At 38.5% G+C, this 25,342-nt stretch overlaps 1 protein-coding gene across 1 annotated transcript; it reads right to left on the bottom strand.

The window, feature by feature from the left end:
* Nucleotides 1–1,501: 1,501 nt before the first annotated feature.
* aldh3a2b (aldehyde dehydrogenase 3 family, member A2b) lies at nt 1,502–20,582 on the bottom strand. The gene is made up of 11 exons (XM_061962954.1): nt 20,420–20,582; nt 19,378–19,540; nt 19,083–19,314; nt 12,592–12,677; nt 9,494–9,702; nt 7,548–7,665; nt 7,336–7,477; nt 7,095–7,261; nt 6,823–6,922; nt 2,065–2,303; nt 1,502–1,978 (listed from the first exon to the last, which is right to left on the bottom strand). Exons 2-11 carry the CDS (start codon nt 19,537–19,539, stop codon nt 1,964–1,966), a joined length of 1,470 nt encoding a protein of 489 aa, XP_061818938.1. The 5' UTR covers nt 19,540; nt 20,420–20,582; the 3' UTR covers nt 1,502–1,963.
* Between the last annotated feature and the right edge of the window lie 4,760 nt (nt 20,583–25,342).

The following is a 25,342-nucleotide window of genomic DNA, read 5'->3' as shown; positions in this document are numbered from 1 at the left end:
GTACTGATGGCACATTTTCTGCAACTGGTGGAGACTAGATAACTGGCAGTCTCTCCATGTTTTCTCGCCATGGTAACATGTGATCCACATGCACTGTGCGCTGTCTCTGTCCCTCTTGATAGATAGATTTATCGTCGGGTCGGGTCGGGTCGGGCGGTTGAAATAAAGAAAAATTAGATTTTAAATAGATTCAGGCGGGTGGCAGTTAAACCAATTCGGAAATATATATACATAGTTAAATGTTGTTACCCACATACGAAAAACGAGCAGGCACCTGCAGCATATGCCACAACAGAAGAAAAAAAAGAAAAAGAGATGGACACTTTTATGGAGCGGAGAAGGGACGCCTCGCCGGGGTCCGGGACCGAGGCCCCTTCCCCCGAGAGGGCCCCACCGGGAGCCGTAGCTGAGGGCCCGACGCACGTCCAGGGTCACCACCGCGCCCACCGCACCGACACCCCGCCTCGTCCGCCTTCGCCGCGGCCGGCGTCACGCGCAGCAGGTAAGCAGCTTACCTGCCCGCCACCTCCGTGGCCGGGGGCTCGTAACAGGGGTCACTCCGCGCGCTCCGCCCGCGCAGCTTACCTGCCCGCCACCCCTGTTGCCGGGGGCACGTAACAGGGGTCACTTCGCGCGCAGTGCGCTCACGAAAGGGGTGGGGCTCACCCTGGTTGATATAGACAGCAGGACGGTGGCCATGGAAGTTGGAACCCGCTAAGGAGTGTGTTAACAACCCACCTGCCAAATCAACTAGCTCTGAAAATGGATGGCGCTGGAGCGTCGGGCCCATACCCGGCCGTCGCCGGCAGCGAGACGCGCTTGGAGGTGCGCTCAGCGCGGCTCCCATATGATTGCGCACTGGTGTGCGTCTGGGCCGTGACAGCGTGGCACGCGAATGTCTGTGCTGCATTGGATCAGTCTCCTTTCTTTAACAGGCAAAAGCTTTATAACCTCACTAATGCCTTGCATCGTCTATATTAGATATATAACAACGGGCGAGTGCGGGCGGATGCGGTTCTGATCAAATGTTACATCGGGTGGATGGCGGATGGTTGACGACTTTCTGATGCGGTTGCGGATGAAATAATTGCCTATCCGCGCATCTCTAATATATATATATATATATATATATATATATATATATATATATATATATATATATATATATATAAGAAAATACTTCACTTTCAGTGAATTCTAGCTATATATATATATATATATATATATATATATATATATATATATACTGTATATACGGTATATATATATATGAAATACTTGACCTGGTGAATTCTAGCTGTAAATATACTCCTCCCCTCTTAGCCACGCGCCTGCCCCCCACCTCCCGAAATCGGAGGTCTCAAGGTTGGCAAGTATGCGTTACACTCCTAGGGATCATGAAACTTTTAAGTTTCTAATGTGACGTGCTCTAGTAATTCACGAGTAGACGTCTACCATTAATGTTTTATAACATTTCATCAACAAAAAAAAGACCAGAGGCTGATTTATGTCTGGATTTATTTTGATATTAGTCATAAGCATTAATAATATTCTCTAAAAAGATATATTAAAATACAAAGTCCAACTTTTCTTGTGCGGTAAAAATCCTGAGTAACTACAGTTACTACTTCCTGGTGCTTGGTCAGAAACAGACACTGATTGGTGAAATTAAACGGACTCGGGAGCAAGAGCGCAGCTTCCTTCATGATTAAAAAAAACAACTGAGTTCCTTCACTTAGAAATGTGTTGCTAAATCACACGATACGTTTTCATGTTACTTAAAAGTCAGTTAGAAAGCTCAAGTATAAAATGAGCTGCATCATATTGAAATGTAATAAGGACAACAGCTAAATATTCTTGTGCAAATAAACGAATAACGAGCTTCTTTAGTTGGTTAGAGTGCTAAGGAGCGCCTGGAAGCAGCAGGGAGGATGTGAGGACCGTCTGGAAGCGGCAGGGGGTCTTAACGCAGATACTTCTGAAAGACAACACCACCATGAGTCAGCGCCAGACTCCGCCAGCGGGGGGTATGTATGTGCGTGTTGTGCGCGGCCACGTCCTCACCTGCGCGACCACGGCCGCCACCACGGCCACGGCGGCAAGCAGCAGCATGCGGCCGATCCAGCCCAGGTCCAGGTGCTTGAGGATGAAGAAGCGAGCCCAGGCCAGCTTCTTGGGCGTGTGGGGTGGGTAGCGCATGTCGTTCATGCCCTCCATTTTGAGCTTCTTGATCAGGCATCCTCGCAGGTGACTCAGCTGGTCAAAGGTGAACTTGCCGTGATAGCAGCCCATCCCGCTGTTGCCTGCAGGAAAGCACGCACCTTTACCACGTGCACCTCAACAACGTGTTCATGGATAGTATTCAAAACACATGGAGTATGGACTCAAGTGTGAGTACTTCAAGGAGTAAAAGTATGGACGATTCTCTTAAAGTATGAATGAAGGTTTTGAAGTATGGAGGCCTCAGTGTAGATGTATGAATGCTTCCCTTAAAATATAAGCGCTTCAAGGATTGAAGTATGAAGACTTCAAAGGGCTTAAGTATGCGGGCTATGAAAGCTTCAAAGTCTAATTGCTTCGAGAGACTACAAGTATGTAGGCTTCGAAAGAATACATGTATGAACGCGTCCCTTAAAGTATAGAGTCTTCAAATTATGAAGGCTACAAAGTATGAAGGCATCAAGGACCTTCATACTTCAACAATGGTTGAAGTATGAAGGCTTCAAAGTCTGAATGCTTTGAGAGACTAATTCAAAAGGCTTAAGTCTGAATGCTTCGAGAGACAAAGTATGAAGGCTTCAAAGTCTGAATGCTTTGAGAGACTAATTCAAAAGGCTTAAGTATGAAGGCTTTATAGTCTGAATGCTTCGAGAGACAAAGTATGAAGGCTTCGAATTAAAGTATGAAGAAGTATGAATGCTTCGAAAGGACTAAGTAGTATGAAAACTTCCCTTAAAGACTTAGACAAACTTTAATGATCCACAAGGGAAATTGTTCCACACAGTAGCTCTTAAAGTATGAAGGCTTCAAATTTTGAAGGCTGCTAAGTATGAAGGCATCATGGACCAAAAGTATGAACGCTTCAATGGTTGTAGTATGAAGGCTTCAAAGTCTGAATGCTTTGAGAGACTAATATATGATGGCTTCAAAGTATTACAAGAATGAAAGCTTCTCTTTAAAGTACCAAGTCTACAAAGTACGAACGCTTCGAAGGACTAAGAAGTATGAAAGCTTCAAACTTTGAAGGCTTTGAAGTATGACAGCATCAAGGACTAAGAGTATGGCCGCTTCCCTAAAGTATGAATGCTTCTCTAAAAGTACGAACGCTTCAAGGATTGAAGTATGAAGGCTTCAAAGTCTGAATGCTTCGAGAGACTAATTCAAAAGGCTTAAGTATTAAGGCTTTATAGTCTGAATGCTTCGAGAGACAAAGTGTGAAGGCTTCGAATTAATAAAGTATGAAGAAGTATGAATGCTTCTAAAGGACTAAGTAGTATGAAAACTTCCCTTAAAGACTGAAGACTTGGACTTAGACAAACTTTAATGATCCACAAGGGAAATTGTTACACACAGTAGCTCTTAAAGTATGAAGGCTTCAAATTTTGAAGGCTACGAAGTATGAGGGCATCAAGGACCAAAAGTATGAACGCTTCAATGGTTGTAGTATGAAGGCTTCAAAGTCTGAATGCTTTGAGAGACTAATATATGATGGCTTCTAAGGATTACAAGAATGAAAGCTTCTCTTTAAAGTACCAAGTCTACAAAGTACGAACGCTTCGAAGGACTAAGAAGTATGAAAGCTTCCCTTAAAGTATGAAGGCTTCAAACTTTGAAGGCTTTGAAGTATGACAGCGTCAAGGACTAAGAGTATGGCCGCTTCCCTTAAAGTATGAATGCTTCTCTAAAAGTACGAACGCTTCAAGGATTGAAGTATGAAGGCTTCAAAGTCTGAATGCTTCGAGAGACTAATTCAAAAGGCTTAAGAATTAAGGCTTTATAGTCTGAATGCTTGGAGAGACAAAGTGTGAAGGCTTCGAATTCATAAAGTATGAAGTATGAATGCTTCGAAAGGACTAAGTACTATGAAAACTTCCCTTAAAGACTTAGACTTGGACTTAGACAAACTTTAATGAGCCACAAGGGAAATTGTTCCACACAGTAGCTCTTAAAGTACCGTATGAAGGCTTCAAATTTTGAAGGCTGCTAAGTATGAAGGCATCAAGGACCAAAAGTATGAACGCTTCAATGGTTGTAGTATGAAGGCTTCAAAGTCTGAATGCTTTGAGAGACTAATATATGATGGCTTCAAAGTATTACAAGAATGAAAGCTTCTCTTTAAAGTACCAAGTCTACAAAGTACGAACGCTTCGAAGGACTAAGAAGTATGAAAGCTTCAAACTTTGAAGGCTTTGAAGTATGACAGCATCAAGGACTAAGAGTATGGCCGCTTCCCTAAAGTATGAATGCTTCTCTAAAAGTACGAACGCTTCAAGGATTGAAGTATGAAGGCTTCAAAGTCTGAATGCTTCGAGAGACTAATTCAAAAGGCTTAAGTATTAAGGCTTTATAGTCTGAATGCTTCGAGAGACAAAGTGTGAAGGCTTCGAATTAATAAAGTATGAAGAAGTATGAATGCTTCTAAAGGACTAAGTAGTATGAAAACTTCCCTTAAAGACTGAAGACTTGGACTTAGACAAACTTTAATGATCCACAAGGGAAATTGTTACACACAGTAGCTCTTAAAGTATGAAGGCTTCAAATTTTGAAGGCTACGAAGTATGAGGGCATCAAGGACCAAAAGTATGAACGCTTCAATGGTTGTAGTATGAAGGCTTCAAAGTCTGAATGCTTTGAGAGACTAATATATGATGGCTTCAAAGTATTACAAGAATGAAAGCTTCTCTTTAAAGTACCAAGTCTACAAAGTACGAACGCTTCGAAGGACTAAGAAGTATGAAAGCTTCAAACTTTGAAGGCTTTGAAGTATGACAGCATCAAGGACTAAGAGTATGGCCGCTTCCCTAAAGTATGAATGCTTCTCTAAAAGTACGAACGCTTCAAGGATTGAAGTATGAAGGCTTCAAAGTCTGAATGCTTCGAGAGACTAATTCAAAAGGCTTAAGTATTAAGGCTTTATAGTCTGAATGCTTCGAGAGACAAAGTGTGAAGGCTTCGAATTAATAAAGTATGAAGAAGTATGAATGCTTCTAAAGGACTAAGTAGTATGAAAACTTCCCTTAAAGACTGAAGACTTGGACTTAGACAAACTTTAATGATCCACAAGGGAAATTGTTACACACAGTAGCTCTTAAAGTATGAAGGCTTCAAATTTTGAAGGCTACGAAGTATGAGGGCATCAAGGACCAAAAGTATGAACGCTTCAATGGTTGTAGTATGAAGGCTTCAAAGTCTGAATGCTTTGAGAGACTAATATATGATGGCTTCTAAGGATTACAAGAATGAAAGCTTCTCTTTAAAGTACCAAGTCTACAAAGTACGAACGCTTCGAAGGACTAAGAAGTATGAAAGCTTCCCTTAAAGTATGAATGCTTCTCTAAAAGTACGAACGTTTCAAGGACTTTAACTATGAACACTACAAGGATTGAAGCATAAAGGCTTCAAAGGGCTTAAATATGAAGGCTTCAAAGTCTGAATGCTTCGAAGAGACTAAAGGTATGAAGGCTTCGAATTAATACAGAATGAAGAAGTATGAATGCTTCGAAGGACTCAGAAGAATGAAAGCTTCCCTTAAAGTATGAAGGCTTCAAATTTTGAAGGCTTTGAAGTACAAAGGCATCAAGGTCTAAGACTATGGCCGCTTCCCTTAAAGTTTGAATGCTTCAAGGACTTCAACTGTGAACACTACAAAGATTGAAGTATAAAGGCTTCAAAGGGCTTAAATATGAAGGATTCAAAGTCTGAATACTTCGAGAGACTACAAGTATGAAGGCTCCGAAGGTCTACAAGTATAATTGCTTTCCTTAAAGTAGGGAGTCTACAAATTATGTTTTGAAGGACTAAAATGTATGAATGCTTCAAGCGCTTCAGACCTTTTAGTCTGAAGAACTACTAGAGGCAGGAATAGACCTGAAAAGAAACCAATTAGAATTAAGTGATGAAAGAGGGTCTAGGTTCCATAGAATTAAAATGTAACTACTAACACAACTACTTTAAGAAGAAGAATTCATACTACTACTACTACTACTACTACTCCAGTTGACTTAATTTCAGTACTAGACGTGAAGGACTAACACAAGACTAAAGCGATGTAGACTTGATGTTATGAGCGCGGATGCAGCTTCAGCGTTGTGACCCCAAGACGCAGCAGACTGGAAGCAGATGGTGTGTAAAATAATATTTGATATGAACAAAAGAAAACACACTAACAAGGGAGTGGGAGAACACGCAACTAATAGTGGAGAAAAACAAAAGAAGGCGAGTGCAAACGTAATTGGACAAGACATGGGACTTCTTCTGTGGAAGATAATTAGACACAAGAAAAAGTTATAGGCATTGGCAGAGCAATGATCCGGCGCCGACTGACATGGGAGACTGATTGGCAACCGGCCATAGGTGTGTCAATGACGGGTGTGGGAGCCAGTACTCAGTGGACAGACAAAGGAAATGAAAGTCCAAAAGAGCCGCAAGGGTGTGACACTCAAAGCATAAAGGTGCTTGGGATTAAATAAAGAACTGGGTGGACTACCATGACTGTGTAAGGACTTCAGTCTTTTAGTCTGCAGGTCTGACAAGACAAATGGACTAAAGTTCTTTGAAGGTCTGAAGGTTGAACTCTTATCTCGTGTGTGTTTGTGTGCTCACCTACGCCCCCAAAAGGCAGTGCGCTGACGGAGTAGTGCACCAAACAGTCGTTGGCCAGGAAACCTCCACTTGACGTTTCATCAGATATTTTATTGATGACCTGAAACCAGGAGAACAAACAAGTTAGACCGTCCACATTTGTGTTACTCTCAGATTGGACAGAAACAAGTGGTGTGGTTGTTTATGGGTGTTCTCAATTATCCAGATCATTGCACTCAATCGATCGCAGCTGGACTGGTTGTGGTTAACGGGCGCTGGTGCGTCAGTGGTACCTTCTGGTCAGCGGAGAAGACGTAGAGAGCGAGCGGCTTCTCTCCGTTGTTGATGAACTGGATGGCGTCATCCAGGCTGCTGACGGGCAGGATGGGTAGGACCGGTCCAAAGATCTCCTCCTGCATCACCTTGGCTTCTGGCTTCACGTCCCGCAGGACGGTGGGAGCTGGACCCCCACATGTACCGTTAGTGCCAGCTTGACTGTGCCGGTCCAACATGCTAGTGAATCAGGACCATCACCTATGTAGCAGTCTTCCTCGTCGTTGTCTCCGCCCACAGCGACCGTGCTGTCTTGCAACAACGGCAGGATCCTTTTGAAGTGGCGCTGGTTGATGATGCGTCCGTAATCCGGACACGTCTTCGGGTCGTCCGTGTAGAACTCCTGCCAGAAGACATAAAAGTCAACGGTCAGCACTTTGGACTGTGGAACTGATGGGCGGATCCTGCAGTACCTCGATGGCCCTCTTGAGCTCCTCGATGACTCTCCCCTGAACTTCAGGCTCGCACAGGATGTAGTCTGGGGCGATGCAGGTCTGACCACAATTAGTGTACTTTCCCCAGGCCACACGTCTACAAAGTACACACTACATTACTACTAAGTCAACATACTGGATACATACTACCTTACTACTAAGTCACTATGGTGTATGCACACTACCTTACTACTAAGTCACCATAGTGTATGCACACTACCTTACTACTAAGTCACCTTGGTGTATACACAATACCTTACTACTAAGTCACCTTGGTGTATACACAATACCTTACTACTAAGTCACCATGGTGTATACACACTACCTTACTACTAAGTCACCATGGTGTGTACACACTACCTTACTACTAAGTCACCTTGGTGTGTACACACTACTTTACTACTAAGTCACCTTGGTGTATACACAATACCTTACTACTAAGTCACCTTGGTGTATACACAATACCTTACTACTAAGTCACCTTGGTGTATACACAATACCTTACTACTAAGTCACCTTGGTGTATACACACTACCTTACTACTAAGTCACCATGGTGTATACACACTACCTTACTACCAAGTCACCTTGGTGTATACACAATACCTTACTACTAAGTCACCTTGGTGTATACACACTACCTTACTACTAAGTCACCTTGGTGTATACACACTACCTTACTACTAAGTCACCTTGGTGTATACACACTACCTTACTACTAAGTCACCTTGGTGTATACACACTACCTTACTACTAAGTTACCTTGGTGTATACACACTACCTTACTACTAAGTCACCATAGTGCATACACACTACCTTACTACTAAGTCACCTTGGTGTATACACAATACCTTACTACTAAGTCACCTTGGTGTATACACACTACCTTACTACTAAGTCACCATGGTGTATACACAATACCTTACTACTAAGTCACCTTGGTGTATACACAATACCTTACTACTAAGTCACCTAGGTGTATACACAATACCTTACTACTAAGTCACCATTGTGTATACACAATACCTTACTACTAAGTCACCTTGGTGTATACACAATACCTTACTACTAAGTCACCTTGGTGTATACACACTACCTTACTACTAAGTCACCTTGGTGTATACACACTACCTTACTACTAAGTCACCATGGTGTATACACACTACCTTACTACTAAGTCACCATGGTGTATACACACTACCTTACTACTAAGTCACCATGGTGTATACACACTACCTTACTAAGTCACCTTGGTGTATACACACTACCTTACTACTAAGTCACCTTGGTGTATACACAATACCTTACTACTAAGTCACCTTGGTGTATACACAATACCTTACTACTAAGTCACCTTAGTGTATACACAATACCTTACTACTAAGTCACCTCGGTGTATACACACTACCTTACTACTAAGTCACCATGGTGTATACACACTACCTTACTAAGTCACCTTGGTGTATACACACTACCTTACTACTAAGTCACCTTGGTGTATACACAATACCTTACTACTAAGTCACCTTAGTGTATACACAATACCTTACTACTAAGTCACCTCGGTGTATTCACACTACCTTACTACTAAGTCACTATGGTGTATACAGACTACTTTACTACTAAGTCACTATGGTATACACACACTACTGTACTACTAAGTCCCCATGGTGTATACAGACTACTTTACTACTAAGTCACCATGGTATACACACACTCCTGTACTACTAAGTCACCATGGTGTATACAGACTACTTTACTACTAAGTCACCATGGTATACACACACTCCTGTACTACTAAGTCACCATGGTGTATACAGACTACTTTACTACTAAGTCACCATGGTATACACACACTACTGTACTACTAAGTCACTATGGTATACACACACTACTGTACTACTAAGTTGTAGAGTGTGTGCAGACCTGCAGGCGATGCTGATGTCACATGTCTTGTCGATGTAGCACGGGCTCTTGCCTCCCAGCTCCAACGTGACGGGTGTCAGGTGTTTGGCGGCAGCCGCCATGATGACCTTTCCCACCGCGCTGCTACCCGTGTAGAAGATGTGATCGAACTTCTGATTCAGCAGCTCCTGCGTCTCCGAAACGCCGCCGGTCACCACCGGGTACAGCTCCTGGTGGGTGTCACACGTTAGCAATGCACAAACAACTACTAGTATTACTACAACAACAGTAATACTACTACATATACTACTAGCAGCACAACCACAACATCTACTATACCTACTGTACTACTAATGTTAATACTACGTCTACTACCAGTACAACACTACATCTACTACTACCAGCACAACCACAACATCTACTATACCTACTGTACTACTAATGTTAATACCACGTCTACTACCAGTACAACACTACATCTACTGTAACTACTACTGTACTACTAATGTTACTACCACGTCTACTACCAGTACAACACTACATCTACCGTAACTACTACTGTACTACTAATGTTACTACCAGTACAACACTACATCTACTGTAACTACTACTGTACTACTAATGTTACTACCAGTACAACACTACATCTACCATAACTACTACTGTACTACTAATGTTACTACCAGTACAACACTACATCTACTGTAACTATTACTGTACTACTAATGTTACTACCACGTCTACTACCAGTACAACACTACATCTACCGTAACTACTACTGTTACTACCAGTACAACACTACATCTACCGTAACTACTACTGTACTACTAATGTTACTACCAGTACAACACTACATCTACTGTAACTACTACTGTACTACTAATGTTACTACCACGTCTACTACCAGTACAACACTACATCTACCGTAAGTACTACTGTACTACTAATGTTACTACCAGTACAACACTACATCTACCGTAACTACTACTGTACTACTAATGTTACTACCACGTCTACTACCAGTACAACACTACATCTACTGTAACTACTACTGTACTACTAATGTTACTACCAGTACAACACTACATCTACCATAACTACTACTGTACTACTAATGTTACTACCAGTACAACACTACATCTACTGTAACTACTACTGTACTACTAATGTTACTACCAGTACAACGCTACATCTACCATAACTACTACTGTACTACTAATGTTACTACCAGTACAACACTACATCTACTGTAACTACTACTGTACTACTAATGTTACTACCAGTACAACACTACATCTACTGTAACTACTACTGTACTACTAATGTTACTACCAGTACAACACTACATCTACTGTAACTACTACTGTACTACTAATGTTACTACCAGTACAACGCTACATCTACCATAACTACTACTGTACTACTAATGTTACTACCAGTACAACACTACATCTACTGTAACTACTACTGTACTACTAATGTTACTACCAGTACAACACTACATCTACTGTAACTACTACTGCACTACTAATGTTACTACCAGTACAACACTACATCTACTGTAACTACTACTGTACTACTAATGTTACTACCAGTACAACACTACATCTACCGTAACTACTACTGTACTACTAATGTTACTACCAGTACAACACTACATCTACTGTACTACTAATGTTACTACCACATCTACTACCAGTAGATCACTACATCTACTGTACTACTAATGTTACTACCACATTTACTACGGGTACAACCACTACATCTACTGTAACTACTACTGTACTACTAATGTTACTACCACATCTACTACCAGTAGATCACTACATCTACTGTACTACTAATGTTACTACCACATTTACTACGGGTACAACCACTACATCTACTGTACTACTAATGTTACTACCACATTTACTACGGGTACAACCACTACATCTACTATACCACCGTTACTACCACGTCTACTATCAGTACAACCACTAAATCTACTATACTACTACTGTTACTACCACATCTACTACCAGTACAACCACTACATGTACTGTAACAACTACTCTACTACTAGGGTTAATACCACATCTACTACCAGTAAAACAGTACATCTACTGTACTACTAATGTTACTACCAGTACATCAACTACATCTACTGTAGTACTAATGTTACTATCACATCTACTACCAGTACAACCACTACATCTACTGTATTACTAAGATTACTACCAGTACATCAACTACATCTACTGTATTACTAAGATTACTACCAGTACATCAACTACATCTACTGTAACTACTGTTACTACCACATCTACTACCAGTACATCAACTCCATCTACTGTAACTACTACTGTACTACTAATGTTACTACCACATCTACTACTAGTACAAATACATCTACTGTACTACTGGTTCAAATCTAACCTACATAATGGGTTTCACTATGTAAAGTGCTTTGAGTCACTAGAGAAAAGCGCTATATAATTCACTTCACAATGTTACCACATCTACTACCAGTACAAAAACTGCATCTACTATAACCACTTCCTTACTAGCAACAAGCAGAATTATAACTACTACTACTATAACCACTATGTGTAGCACAGCAGCCACTATATTTACTAGTAGAACAACTATTATTACTACTACATTTACTGCAACGACTACTATAACAGAAACCACCAGAACAACTACTAGCATAACCACGATTACTACAACTACATTTACTAGTAGTACCACTACTACTATTTTACTACTACTATTACTAAATCTACTACTACCACTATAATAAAACTACTACAACAAGAACTACTATAATTACAATGCACAGTAGCAGCTCCTCCATGATCCACTACTACTACTACTACTACTACTACTACTACTACTACTACTACATTTACTGCAAAAATTAATACAACAGCAATTACTAGAATTACTACTAGAACTGTGTTTATTTGTGCTTTTAGTATAACAACTATTACTATTACTACATGTACTGCAGCAACTACTGGAAGTACAACTAACTTTATCATACAAATATATTTAGTCTTCAAGGTACAGTAGCTGCTACAATAACCACAACCACTACTACTAGTAGTACTGCAAGAAGGTGAAGTAGTACTTACTTTATCGAGGTAGAGCGGCAGCAGTTCCTCCATGACCTTAGAAGTGTGCGCGCTGACTTCCGAGGGTTTGATGACCGCAGCGTTACCTGATGTGCGAAAAGATGCAGTAACGTACAGGTCACCTGTGTCAAGTTGCCCCGCCCACCTGGTCAAAATCTCACAAAACTTGTTTCATTCGTTTGTGCTGCAAACTTTTTTTTATATATATTATAGTTTTTATGTTAACATTGGTTTTTTTGTCCCACTACTATAGTTTTTATGTTGTTAACTTTTTATGTTATTAATGTGTTAATATTAATAACCAGCCCCCCGTCAAAATTACCCCAAACTTGTACCAATCGTTTGTGCTACATTTGTGCTGCAAAATGTTTTTGTCTGAAGTTTATAGTTTTTATGTTAACGTATCATAGTGTTTGTTATTAACATTTCATAGTTTTTATGTTAATGATCATAGTGTTTGTTATTAACATTTCATAGTTTTTATGTTGACGTATCAGTGTTTGTTATTAACATTTCATAGTTTTTATGTTAACGTATCATAGTGTTTGTTATTAACATTTCATAGTTTTTATGTTAACGTATCATAGTGTTTGTTATTAACATTTCATAGTTTTTATGTTAACGTATCATAGTGTTTGTTATTAACATTTCATAGTTTTTATGTTAATGATCATAGTGTTTGTTATTAACATTTCATAGTTTTTATGTTAACGTATCATAGTGTTTGTTATTAACATTTCATAGTTTTTATGTTAACATTTCATAGTTTTTATGTTATAGTTTCATAGTTTTTATCTTATGTTTCATAGTGTTTGTTATTAACATTTCATAGTTTTTATGTTAATGTTTAATAGTTTTAATGTTAACATTTCATAGTTTTTATGTTAACGTTTCATAGTTTTTATGTTAACGTATCATAGTGTTTAACATTTCATAGTTTTTATGTTAACATTTCATAGTTTTTATGTTAACGTATCATAGTGTTTAACATTTCATAGTTTTTATGTTAACATTTCATAGTTTTTATGTTAACGTTTCAGTTTTTATGTTATAACGTTTCATAGTTTTTATGTTATGTTTCATAGTGTTTGTTATTAACATTTCATAGTTTCTATGTTAACGTTTCATAGTTTTTATGTTAATGTTTCATAGTTTTAATGTTAACATTTCATAGTTTTTATGTTAACGTTTCATAGTTTTTATGTTATAGTTTCATAGTTTTTATGTTATTAACATTTCATAGTTTCTATGTTAACGTTTCATAGTTTTTATGTTAATGTTTCATAGTTTTTATGTTATAATGTTTCATAGTTTTTATGTTATAGTTTCATAGTTTTTATGTTATGTTTCATAGTGTTATTAACATTTCATAGTTTTTATGTTATGTTTCATAGTGTTTGTTATTAACATTTCATAGTTTTTATGTTATAACGTTTCATAGTTTTTATGTTATAGTTTCATAGTTTTTATGTTATGTTTCATAGTGTTTGTTATTAACATTTCATAGTTTCTATGTTAACGTTTCATAGTTTTTATGTTAATGTTTCATAGTTTTAATGTTAACATTTCATAGTTTTTATGTTAACGTTTCATAGTTTTTATGTTATAGTTTTTATGTTATGTTTCATAGTGTTTGTTATTAACATTTCATAGTTTCTATGTTAACGTTTCATAGTTTTTATGTTAATGTTTCATAGTTTTTATGTTATAATGTTTCATAGTTTTTATGTTATAGTTTCATAGTTTTTATGTTATGTTTCATAGTGTTTGTTATTAACATTTCATAGTTTTTATGTTATGTTTCATAGTGTTTGTTAACATTTCATAGTTTTTATGTTATAACGTTTCATAGTTTTTATGTTATAGTTTCATAGTTTTTATGTTATGTTTCATAGTGTTTGTTATTAACATTTCATAGTTTCTATGTTGACGTTTCATAGTTTTTATGTTAATGTTTCATAGTTTTAATGTTAACATTTCATAGTTTTTATGTTAACGTTTCATAGTTTTTATGTTATAACGTTTCATAGTTTTTATGTTGTAGTTTCATAGTTTTTATGTTATGTTTCATAGTGTTTGTTATTAACATTTCATAGTTTCTATGTTAACGTTTCATAGTTTTTATGTTAATGTTTCATAGTTTTAATGTTAACTTTTCATAGTTTTTATGTTACAACATTTCATAGTTTTTATGTTAATGTTTCATCGTTTTTATTTTATAACATTTCATAGTGTTAACATTTCATAGTTTTTATGTTAATATCATTTCATAGTTTTTATGTTACAACATTTCATAGTTTTTGTTATAACATTTCATGGTGTTTGTTATTAACATTTCATAGTTTCTATGTTAACGTGTAATAGTTTTTGTTAACGTTTCATAGTTTTAATGTTAACTTTTCATAGTTTTTATGTTAACGTTTCATCGTTTTTATTTTATAACATTTCATAGTTTTTATGTTGATAACATTTCATAGTTTTTATGTTAATGTTTCATAGTTTTAATATTAACATTTCAAAGTTTTTATGTTAGTTTCATAGTTTTTATGTTAACATTTCATAGTGTTTGTTATTAACATTTCATAGTTTCTATGTTAACGTTTCATAGTTTTTGTTAATAACGTTTCATAGTTTTAATGTTAACATTTCATAGTTTTTTTCACACAGGTGCAGATGGATTTTTGTTTGTTGAATGATGTCACCGAGGGGCAACGGACCCCAGCTGTTGTCTGAAGAGTAATAGATTACTTGGGAAGAAGAAGGCCATGTTCTAAAGAGTTAATTAGTCATTAAAAAAGGGAACAAGTTGAACCGAGAGACGCCAATTGGACTAAAGTATCTGGACAGCTACTGGAAACCCAGCATGCGCAAGACATTGATAAAACATTGATTATACATACCGGTACATGTCCTTTAAAACTGACATTGCAAATTAGTTTTGTGTAAATTGTGACAACGTTGACGGCCAAGTTGGACCCACGTTGTCGTTGACCAAATTTCAATGGTCGAATCATTGTCACAACCTGACATTGAATAAACGTTGTCAAAAAGCATGTTCTTTCAACGTTGTATTTGAGTTGTAGAATATTGGTTGGGAAATGACCAAATTTCAATGTTTAATTAACGTCACAACATGACATTGATTAAACGTCATCAAAAAGCATGTTGTTTCAACGTTGTATTTGTGTTATAGAATATTGGTTGGGAAATGACCAAATATAAATGTTAAATCAACATCACAATCTGACATTGATTAAACGTCAAAAAGCATGTTATTTCAACGTTGTATTTGTGTTGTAGAATATTGGTTGGGAAATGACCAAATGTCAATGTTAAATCAACATCACAACCTGACATTGATTAAATGTCAAAAAGCATGTTGTTTCAACGTTGTATTTGTGTTGGAGAACATTGGTTGGAAAATGACCAAAATTCTATGTTAAATCAACGTCACAACATGACATTGATTACACATCAAAAAGCATGTTGTTTTAACGTCGTATTTGTGTTGTAGAATATTGGTTGGAAAATTACCAAATTTCAATGTTTAATTAACGTCAGAACCCGGCATTGATTAAACGTCGTCAAAAAGCACGTTGTTTCAACGTTGAATTTGGGTTGGAGAATATTGGTTGGAAAATGACCACATTTCAATGTTAAATCAACTTCACAACCTGACATTGATTAAACGTCAAAAAGCATGCTGTTTCAACTTGTATTTGTGTTGTAGAATATTAGTTGGAAAATGACCAAATTTCAATGTTAAATCGACGTCACAACCTGACATTAATTAAACGTCGCCAAAAAGCATGTTGTTTCAACTTTGTATTTGTGTTGTAGAATATTGGTTGGAAAATGACCAAAATTCAATTGTCAAATCAACGTCACGACCTGACATTGATTAAACGTCGTCAAAAAGCATGTTGTTTCTACGTTGTATTTGTGTTATAGAATATTGGTTGGGAAATTACCAAATTTCAATGTTAAATCGACGTCACAACCTGACATTGATTAAACGTCGTCAAAAAGCATGTTGTTTCAACGTTGTATTTGCGTTGAAGAACAATGGTTGGGAAATGACCAAATTTCAATGTTAAATCAACTTCACAATCAGACATTGATTACATGTCAAAAAGCGTGTTGTTTCAACGTTGTATTTGGGTTGGAGAATATTGGTTGGAAAATGACCAAATTTCAATGTTAAATCAACTTCACAACCTGACATTGATTAAATGTCAAAAAGCATGTTGTTTCAACGTTGTATTTGTGTTGTAGAATATTGGTTGGAAAATGACCAAAATTCAATGGTCAAATCAACGTCACAACCTGACATTGATTAAACGTCGTCAAAAAGCATGTTGTTTCATTGTTGTATTTGTGTTATAGAATATTGGTTGGGAAATTACCAAATTTCAATGTTAATTCGACGTCACAACCTGACATTGATTAAACGTCGCCAAAAAGCATGTTGTTTCAACGTTGTATTTGGGTTGTAGAATATTGGTTGGAAAATGACCAAATTTCAATATTAAATTAACGTCAGAACCCGGCATTGATTAAACGTCGCCAAAAAGCATGTTGTTTCAACGTTGTATTTGGGTTGGAGAATATTGGTTGGAAAATGACCAAATTTCAATGTTAAATCAACTTCACAACCTGACATTGATTAAACGTCAAAAAGCATGTTGTTTCAATTTGTATTTGTGTTGTAGAATATTAGTTGGAAAATGACCAAATTTCAATGTTAAATCGACGTCACAACCTGACATTAATTAAACGTTGTCAAAAAGCATGTTGTTTCAACGTTGTATTTGTGTTATAGAATATTGGTTGGGAAATTACCAAATTTCAATGTTAAATTGACGTCACAACCTGACATTAATTAAACGTCGTCAAAAAGCATGTTGTTTCAACGTTGTATTTGCGTTGTAGAATATTGGTTGGAAAATGACCAAATTTCAATATTAAATTAACGTCAGAACCCGGCATTGATTAAACGTCGCCAAAAAGCATGTTGTTTCAACGTTGTATTTGGGTTGGAGAATATTGGTTGGAAAATGACCAAATTTCAATATTAAATTAACGTCAGAACCCGGCATTGATTAAACGTCGCCAAAAAGCATGTTGTTTCAACGTTGTATTTGGGTTGGAGAATATTGGTTGGAAAATGACCAAATTTCAATGTTAAATCAACTTCACAACCTGACATTGATTAAACGTCGTCAAAAAGTATGTTGTTTCTACGTTGTATTTGTGTTATAGAATATTGGTTGGAAAATGACCACATTTCAATGTTAAATCGACGTCACAACCTGACATTAATTAAACGTTGTCAAAAAGCATGTTGTTTCAACGTTATATTTGTGTTGTAGAATATTGGTTGGAAAATGACCAAATTTCAATATAAATTAACGTCAGAACCCGGCATTGATTAAACGTCGCCAAAAAGCATGTTGTTTCAACGTTGTATTTGGGTTGGAGAATATTGGTTGGAAAATGACCAAATTTCAATGTTAAATCAACTTCACAACCTGACATTGATTAAACGTCAAAAAGCATGTTGTTTCAATTTGTATTTGTGTTGTAGAATATTAGTTGGAAAATGACCAAATTTCAATGTTAAATCGACGTCACAACCTGACATTAATTAAACGTTGTCAAAAAGCATGTTGTTTCAACGTTGTATTTGTGTTATAGAATATTGGTTGGAAAATTACCAAATTTCAATGTTAATTCGACGTCACAACCTGACATTGATTAAACGTCGTCAAAAAGCATGTTGTTTCAACGTTGTATTTGCGTTGGAGAACAATGGTTGGGAAATGACCAAATTTCAATGTTAAATCAACTTCACAATCAGACATTGATTACATGTCAAAAAGCATGTTGTTTCTACGTTGTATTTGAGTTGGAGAATATTGGTTGGAAAATGACCAAATTTCAATGTTAAATCAACTTCACAACCTGACATTGATTAAACGTCAAAAAGCATGTTGTTTCAACGTTATTTTTGAGTTGCTCAACGTTGTTTTACTGTCTTGTGCCTGCTGACGAGCTAGCAGGTAACAGTGTCGCTCTTTTAAGACGACTTTGGGTGATTTTTGATGGGCTCGCTCTTCCACACCACACTCGTCCAGCCACGCCTCCTCGCGCCGGTCCACTATCACCCACTGCCCCCATGCTTTTTGGCGCACAAAGTCCGCAGCGAAAACACACGTGGAGGCCCCGCCCACCACAGCATGTGGCTCACAATAGACTGCAGTGTCATGCTAACACACACGAGTTGTGTTTGCATGACAAAGTGAGCAGCCAAGCGTCGTTATGCAAGCGCTCGCTCCTCGCACTTTGTGTCCTGTCACTCAAGTTCACTGGCCGACCTTTGACCCGGTCTCAAACGCGGGCCTAGAAACAGGAAGTGACCCTGATCACATGATTATTTTACAGTGGAAACAATAACACTATTTGTGTGTGTTGAGGTGGTCCAATCCTACCAGCAGCGATGGCGCCAACGAGGGGCTGCATGGTGACGGCCCAGGGGTAGTTCCAAGCCCCGATGATGAGGACCACGCCCAGAGGTTCTGGTTTGATGTAGACCTGGTCGGAGAGCGTGAGGAGGCTCTTCTCCACGGGCCGCGGCGCCGCCCACTCCTTCAGCTTCCTGACGGCCAGGTTGATCTCCTCCTCCAGCCCCAGGGTCTCGAAGAGCTGGACCATCACTTGGCTCTGCACACCAACGCCGTCTTAGTGGACCGGGTCTGCCAAAAAGCCGGCTCGGGGTCCGCTCACCTTCCTGAGGTCTTTGTTGACGGCCTCGGCGATCTCCTTCTGTCTCTCCGTGAGCAGACACCGCAGGTTCTGCAGCTGCCGGATGCGGTTCTCCAGACATTTGGACCGACCCGTCCGGAAGGCCTTCCTGGCGCGGTCCACCGCCTGCTGCTCCCGGGACATCCTGGGGACGCAATCAGAACCACAAGGTGAGCCTCGGTCTAAAGCCAAAGACACCGTCCTTGAACCTGGGAGGGGTTCTGAAACCCAGAACTAGAGATGTCCGATAATATTGGCCGATAAATACTTTAAAATGTAATATCGGAAATTATCGGTATCGGTTTCTTTATTATCAGTATCGGGTTTTTTGGGGGTTTTTTTTTTACTAAATCAACATAAAAAACACAAGATACACTTACAATTAGTGCAACAACCACAAAAGGGTTGTTTCTTTCTGTTATTAATATTCTGGTTCCTACATTATATATCAATATATATCAATACAGTCTGCAAGGGATACAGTCCGTAAGCACACATGATTGTGCGTGCTGCTGGTCCACTAATAGTACTAACCTTTAACAGTTAATTTTACTCATTTTCATTAATTACTAGTTTCTATGTAACTGTTTTTATATTGTTTTACTTTTTTTTTATTCAAGAAAATGTTTTTAATTTATTTATCTTATTTTATTTTTTTTAAAGGACCTTATCTTCACCATACCTGGTTGTCCAAATTAGGCATAATAATGTGTTAATTCCACGACTGTATATATCGGTTGATATCGGTATCGGTCATTAGGAGTGGGCCAATATCGGATATCGGCAAAAAGCCATTATCGGACATCCCTACCCAGAACTGTTGTGGAATGGTCTGCACGAGCGCATGCGCACTAACGGTGTACAAAGGTGACGAAGCGCGTGCTCGCGTCAAAACGGCTACGCGCACAAGCGGATTTTTGTTTTGTTTAGATGACGTCACGATCGACGCTTCCGGTCTCTGGTTCGACTCCTGGGTCCGCGGCGAACAGGAAAAAAACACGTCGCACGGCCGTTCTTGTCTTACCTGGCGCACTTCCGGTTCTGCGGAGGAGACTTTGGCGGGTCCTGTTGGCGGGATTCAGCGAGCTGGCCGACTGGACTCGGACGGGCAGCCGCAGAGGACAGCTAGGCGGCCCCGTTAGCCCCGCCTCCTGGTGGGCGGGGCCTCCTCCAGTGACACGACAGCAAACTTTTATTTTACTCAACTAAAAATCCCTGCCTTACTACCTGATGAAATGTCGACGATTTTACGTTTTTTTTAATGTGATTTTGAAATGAAATATTGCAACGTTAACTTGATAGTGACATCACGTGACAAACTGAACTATGAACCGCTATGTGACGTCATAGCCATTTTCCACATTTGTATTGTATTTCTTTTAACATGCAAGGACACAGTATTAGGGACAAGGAAGTGAGCGTTTGACCGACGCAATGTCGTAAAAACAAAAGTTTTAATTTCTCTAATAACTGAGTAATTACAAGGATTCGCCTCATGATATTATTATACAACTGGATTTGCTTTTATTTATTTTTTTATTTTATTACGTACTCTGTAGAGCAGGGGTGCTCACACTTTTTCTGCAGGCGAGCTACTTTTCAATTGATCAAGTCGTGGGGATCTACCTCATTCATATATATCATTTATATTTACTTATTTATGAAATATATGTTTTTGTTAACAAGTTAAAGGTGTTTAATGATAATGCAAGCATGTTTAACACATATAGTTAATATTGTTAATACATTAAAGGTGTTTAATGATAATACAAGTATGTTTAATACATATAGTTAATATTGTTAACAAGTTAAAGGTGGTTAAAAATAATACAAGCATATTTAACACAAATAGTTAATATTGTTAACAACTTAAAGGTGGTTAAAGATAATACAAGCATGTTTAACACATATAGTTAATATTGTTAACAAGTTAAAGGTGGTTAAAGATAAAACAAGCATGTTTAACACGTATAGATTCCTTTCTTTCATGAAGACAAGAATATAAGTTGGTGTATTACCTGATTGTGATGACTTGCATTGATTGGAATCAGACAGTGGTGATGATAACGTCCGCATTTTCGAATGGAGGAGAAAAAAAATTCCTCCTTTCTGTCCAATACCACATGAAAGTGGTTGGTTTTTGGCATCTTATTTGTCCAGCTTCCGTACTCCTTTGTATACACTTTACAAGAAATACATTGTCGGCAAACTCCGTAGCTTGCTAGCTTGTGCACGCCAGCTTTCTGAGACTCTTATTTTGTTTGCGCAACTGTGCAGTCGGTCTTTGGAGTTTTGACGACAGGTACGGCGCCAGAGTCTGTTGAAATAAAGTGTTTCTCGCCTTCCAGTCGGTAATTTTAATGAGCTGGCAGCAGTCAGCGTCATCTCAGAAGACCCTCAGGTGCCGTGAATGTCAATCAAGTGACGAAAGTGACGTCATAGTGAAGATTTATGATCGCTCATTTTTAGGACTATTTTTTTAATGCCTGGCTGGTGATCGACTGACACACCCTCCGAGATCGACCGGTAGCTCGCGATCGACGTAATGAGCACCCCTGCTGTAGACAAACGGCTGAGTCGCCACAATTTGACCGTAAAAGGTACAATAATTCTAGCAACTGAGCGAACTTTTTAATTTTTACCATAAAATCTATTGTCATTCTTACCATGTACAATGTAACTGATAAGTCAATCAGATTTTTATTTTTATTGTCACACAAAAAAAGCTTGTAATAAATGATAATATATTTTTTGCATTATTAAGAAACACAAAACTAATAGTTCATAATTATTACAGATTATAACAAACATCCAACCTGAATTAATGCAAATGTAAGTAACATGTTATTAAGAGGGGTGTCGGGGAAAAAAATCGATTTTCCAATGAATCGTGATTTGCTATTGCTAACAATTCTTAATTGATAATAAAAAAAAAAAATCATGTATATATATATATATATATATATATCCATCCATCCATCCATCCATCTTCTTCCGCTTATCCGAGGTCGGGTCGCGGGGGCAGCAGCCTAAGCAGGGAAGCCCAGACTTCCCTCTCCCCAGCCACTTCGTCCAGCTCCTCCCGGGGGATCCCGAGGCGTTCCCAGGCCAGCCGGGAGACATAGTCTTCCCAGCGTGTCCTGGGTCTTCCCCGTGGCCTCCTACCGGTCGGACGTGCCCTAAACACCTCCTTAGGGAGGCGCTCGGGTGGCATCCTGACCAGATGCCCGAACCACCTCATCTGGCTCCTCTCAATGTGGAGGAGCAGCGGCTTTACTTTGAGCTCCTCCCGGATGGCAGAGCTTCTCACCCTATCTCTAAGGGAGAGCCCCGCCACCCGGCGGAGGAAACTCATTTGGGCCGCTTGTACCCGTGATCTTGTCCTTTCGGTCATGACCCAAAGCTCATGACCATAGGTGAGGATGGGAACGTAGATCGACCGGTAAATCGAGAGCTTTGCCTTCCGGCTCAGCTCCTTCTTCACCACAACGGATCGATACAGCGTCCGCATTACTGAAGACGCCGCACCGATCCGCCTGTCGATCTCACGATCCACTCTTCCCTCACTCGTGAACAAGACTCCGAGGTACTTGAACTCCTCCACATTTGTATTGTATTTCTTTTAACATGCAAGGACACAGTATTAGGGACAAGGAAATGAGCGTTTGACCGACGCAATGTCATAAAAATAAAAGTTTTAGTTTCTCTAATAACTAAGTAATTACAAGGATTCGCCTCGTGATATTATTATACAACTGGATATGCTTTTATTTTTCTATTTTTTTTACGTACTCTGTAGACAAACGGCTCAGTCGCCACAATTTGACGGTAAAATGTACAATATTTTACAATATATTATTATTAATGGAAAACTGATTTTTCACATTCGAATTCTGGCAGCTGAGCGAACATTTTTTATTTTTTTGTAACCTTTTTTTTATTACCTATTGTCATTCTTACCATGTACAATGTAACGGATAAGTCAATCAGATATTTATTTTTATTTTCACAAAAAAAAAAGCTTGTAATAAATAATATATTTTTTGCATTATTAAGAAACGCAAAACTAATAGTTCATAATTATTACAGATTATAACTAACATCCAACCTGAATTCATACAAATGTAAGTAACATGTTATTAATAGGGGTGTCGAAAAAAATAATGTATTTTCCAATGAATCGCGATTTGCTATTGCTAACAATTCTTAATTCATTAAAAAAAATAATATTTTTATTTATTTATTTATTTTTTTTTAAATCTGTCCAGTCCAGCCACTTATACAAATCATATTGTTGATGTAGATCAGGGCTGTCAAACCTACGGACCGCGGGCCCGATTTTTGGGGGGGGTTTATGAAGGAAACTGCTGTTCTAAATGTGGCCACTCGATGTCACAATAGCAATTGTGTTAGGCAAGCAAACGATTTATACCAAGCAAGTATATCAGACCTGGGCAAATTAAGGCCTGGGGGCCACATGCGGCCCGCTAAGCTTTTCAATCTGGCCCGCCAACATTCCCAAATCATTTATCATTTATAAATATTTTTTTTAGATCTTTAAGATGGAAAGTGTAGCTGCCATTATGATGTGCAGTGATGTTTTCTAATGACCGTAAGTCTTGAACTATACAAAGTATTTCAATGGCTGGAATCTGTGCTTTTGCATGATATTTTAGTGACTAGTGTTTTCCTGATACCAATATTATTTTGATACTTTTCGATACTTTTTGATACTTTTCTAAATAAAGGGGACCAGTAAAAAAAAATTGCACTATTTGGCTTTATTTTAACAAAAAATCTTAGGGTGTGGCGGACCGGTACTTTTCAGAGGCGGTATGGTACCGAATATGATTCATCATCATCATCTTCATTTCTTTTTATTCCTTTCATGAAAATGCATATATTAAAAATAAAAAAAATAAAAATGTACAATATACAAGCCATATACAGTTGACACTTTCATTGTTTTTTGTTTCTTATACATTTCCATGATCATTAGTATCGCGGTGCTATACTAATATCCGTATACTGTACAACCCTACTAGTTACTATGGTAATCTAAGTCACTGCAGGTCAGACGAGGCACCAAGCAGTGTGGGTGGGGAGCGTTTCCACAGACTGTTTCCAGAGCAGCCAGCCTGAAATGCGGGTGTCAGGGACAGATGCAGGAGGAGATTTTTACAAGAAAGTTCTAAAGCTTAGTGATATATCACATATATATCAGATTGTAGGTGGGTTTTTTTTTTACCCTTCACGTTCATATTTCGCTGTGTTTGTTGCATTTGGCTTGATTGTAAAATATGTCGATTGAGAGGGGGTGTGACCAGGCCCGGCCCTAACCAATCTGGCGCCCTAGGCAAGATTTTAGGTGGCGCCGTCCCCCCCCCACATCGGCAGTGAAGTGTATATACTCACAAGAAACCGAATAGCTTTGTCTTCGACCTTTTTTTTTTACTTACAACTATACCTAATATATAAAGGGGTGGAAAAGTGACTATTACCTGCAGGGCAAACATTAGCTAACCAGAAGGCAATAACAATGTAAACAAAAAACACCTGCTTAAAAGATCTAATACAAATGTCCCTGAGGAATGTAAGGTGGGAGTAGGGTGACCAGGTGTCCGGATTTAGGCCGGACAGTCCGGATTTTTTATGCCCTGTCCGGCGTCCGGCGCAGCATCAAGCCGGACATGTATTTGTCCTCCTTTTTGAGGCACTAGGCTTGAAGAGCGGAGTTTTTTCATCTTTGCTGGGCTGCAGCGCGATAGCCAATCAAAGACCGTAAAAAATGCCCCCAACGCAGTAACATATCAAATGATTGGCTAAGAGCGGTGTCGGATACAAATCTGCTTATCATTGGTTAAAAAAGTAAACAAGGGTCCATGTGCTGCTGCGGCATGACATTGACAGAAAGTTAGCATCATGCCAAAACGCAAGACCTCGTGTA

The sequence above is a fragment of the Nerophis lumbriciformis genome, linkage group LG09 (assembly GCF_033978685.3).
Source record: "Nerophis lumbriciformis linkage group LG09, RoL_Nlum_v2.1, whole genome shotgun sequence".
NCBI lineage: Eukaryota > Metazoa > Chordata > Actinopteri > Syngnathiformes > Syngnathidae > Nerophis > Nerophis lumbriciformis.
This window is presented reverse-complemented; position numbering and strand designations above follow the sequence as displayed.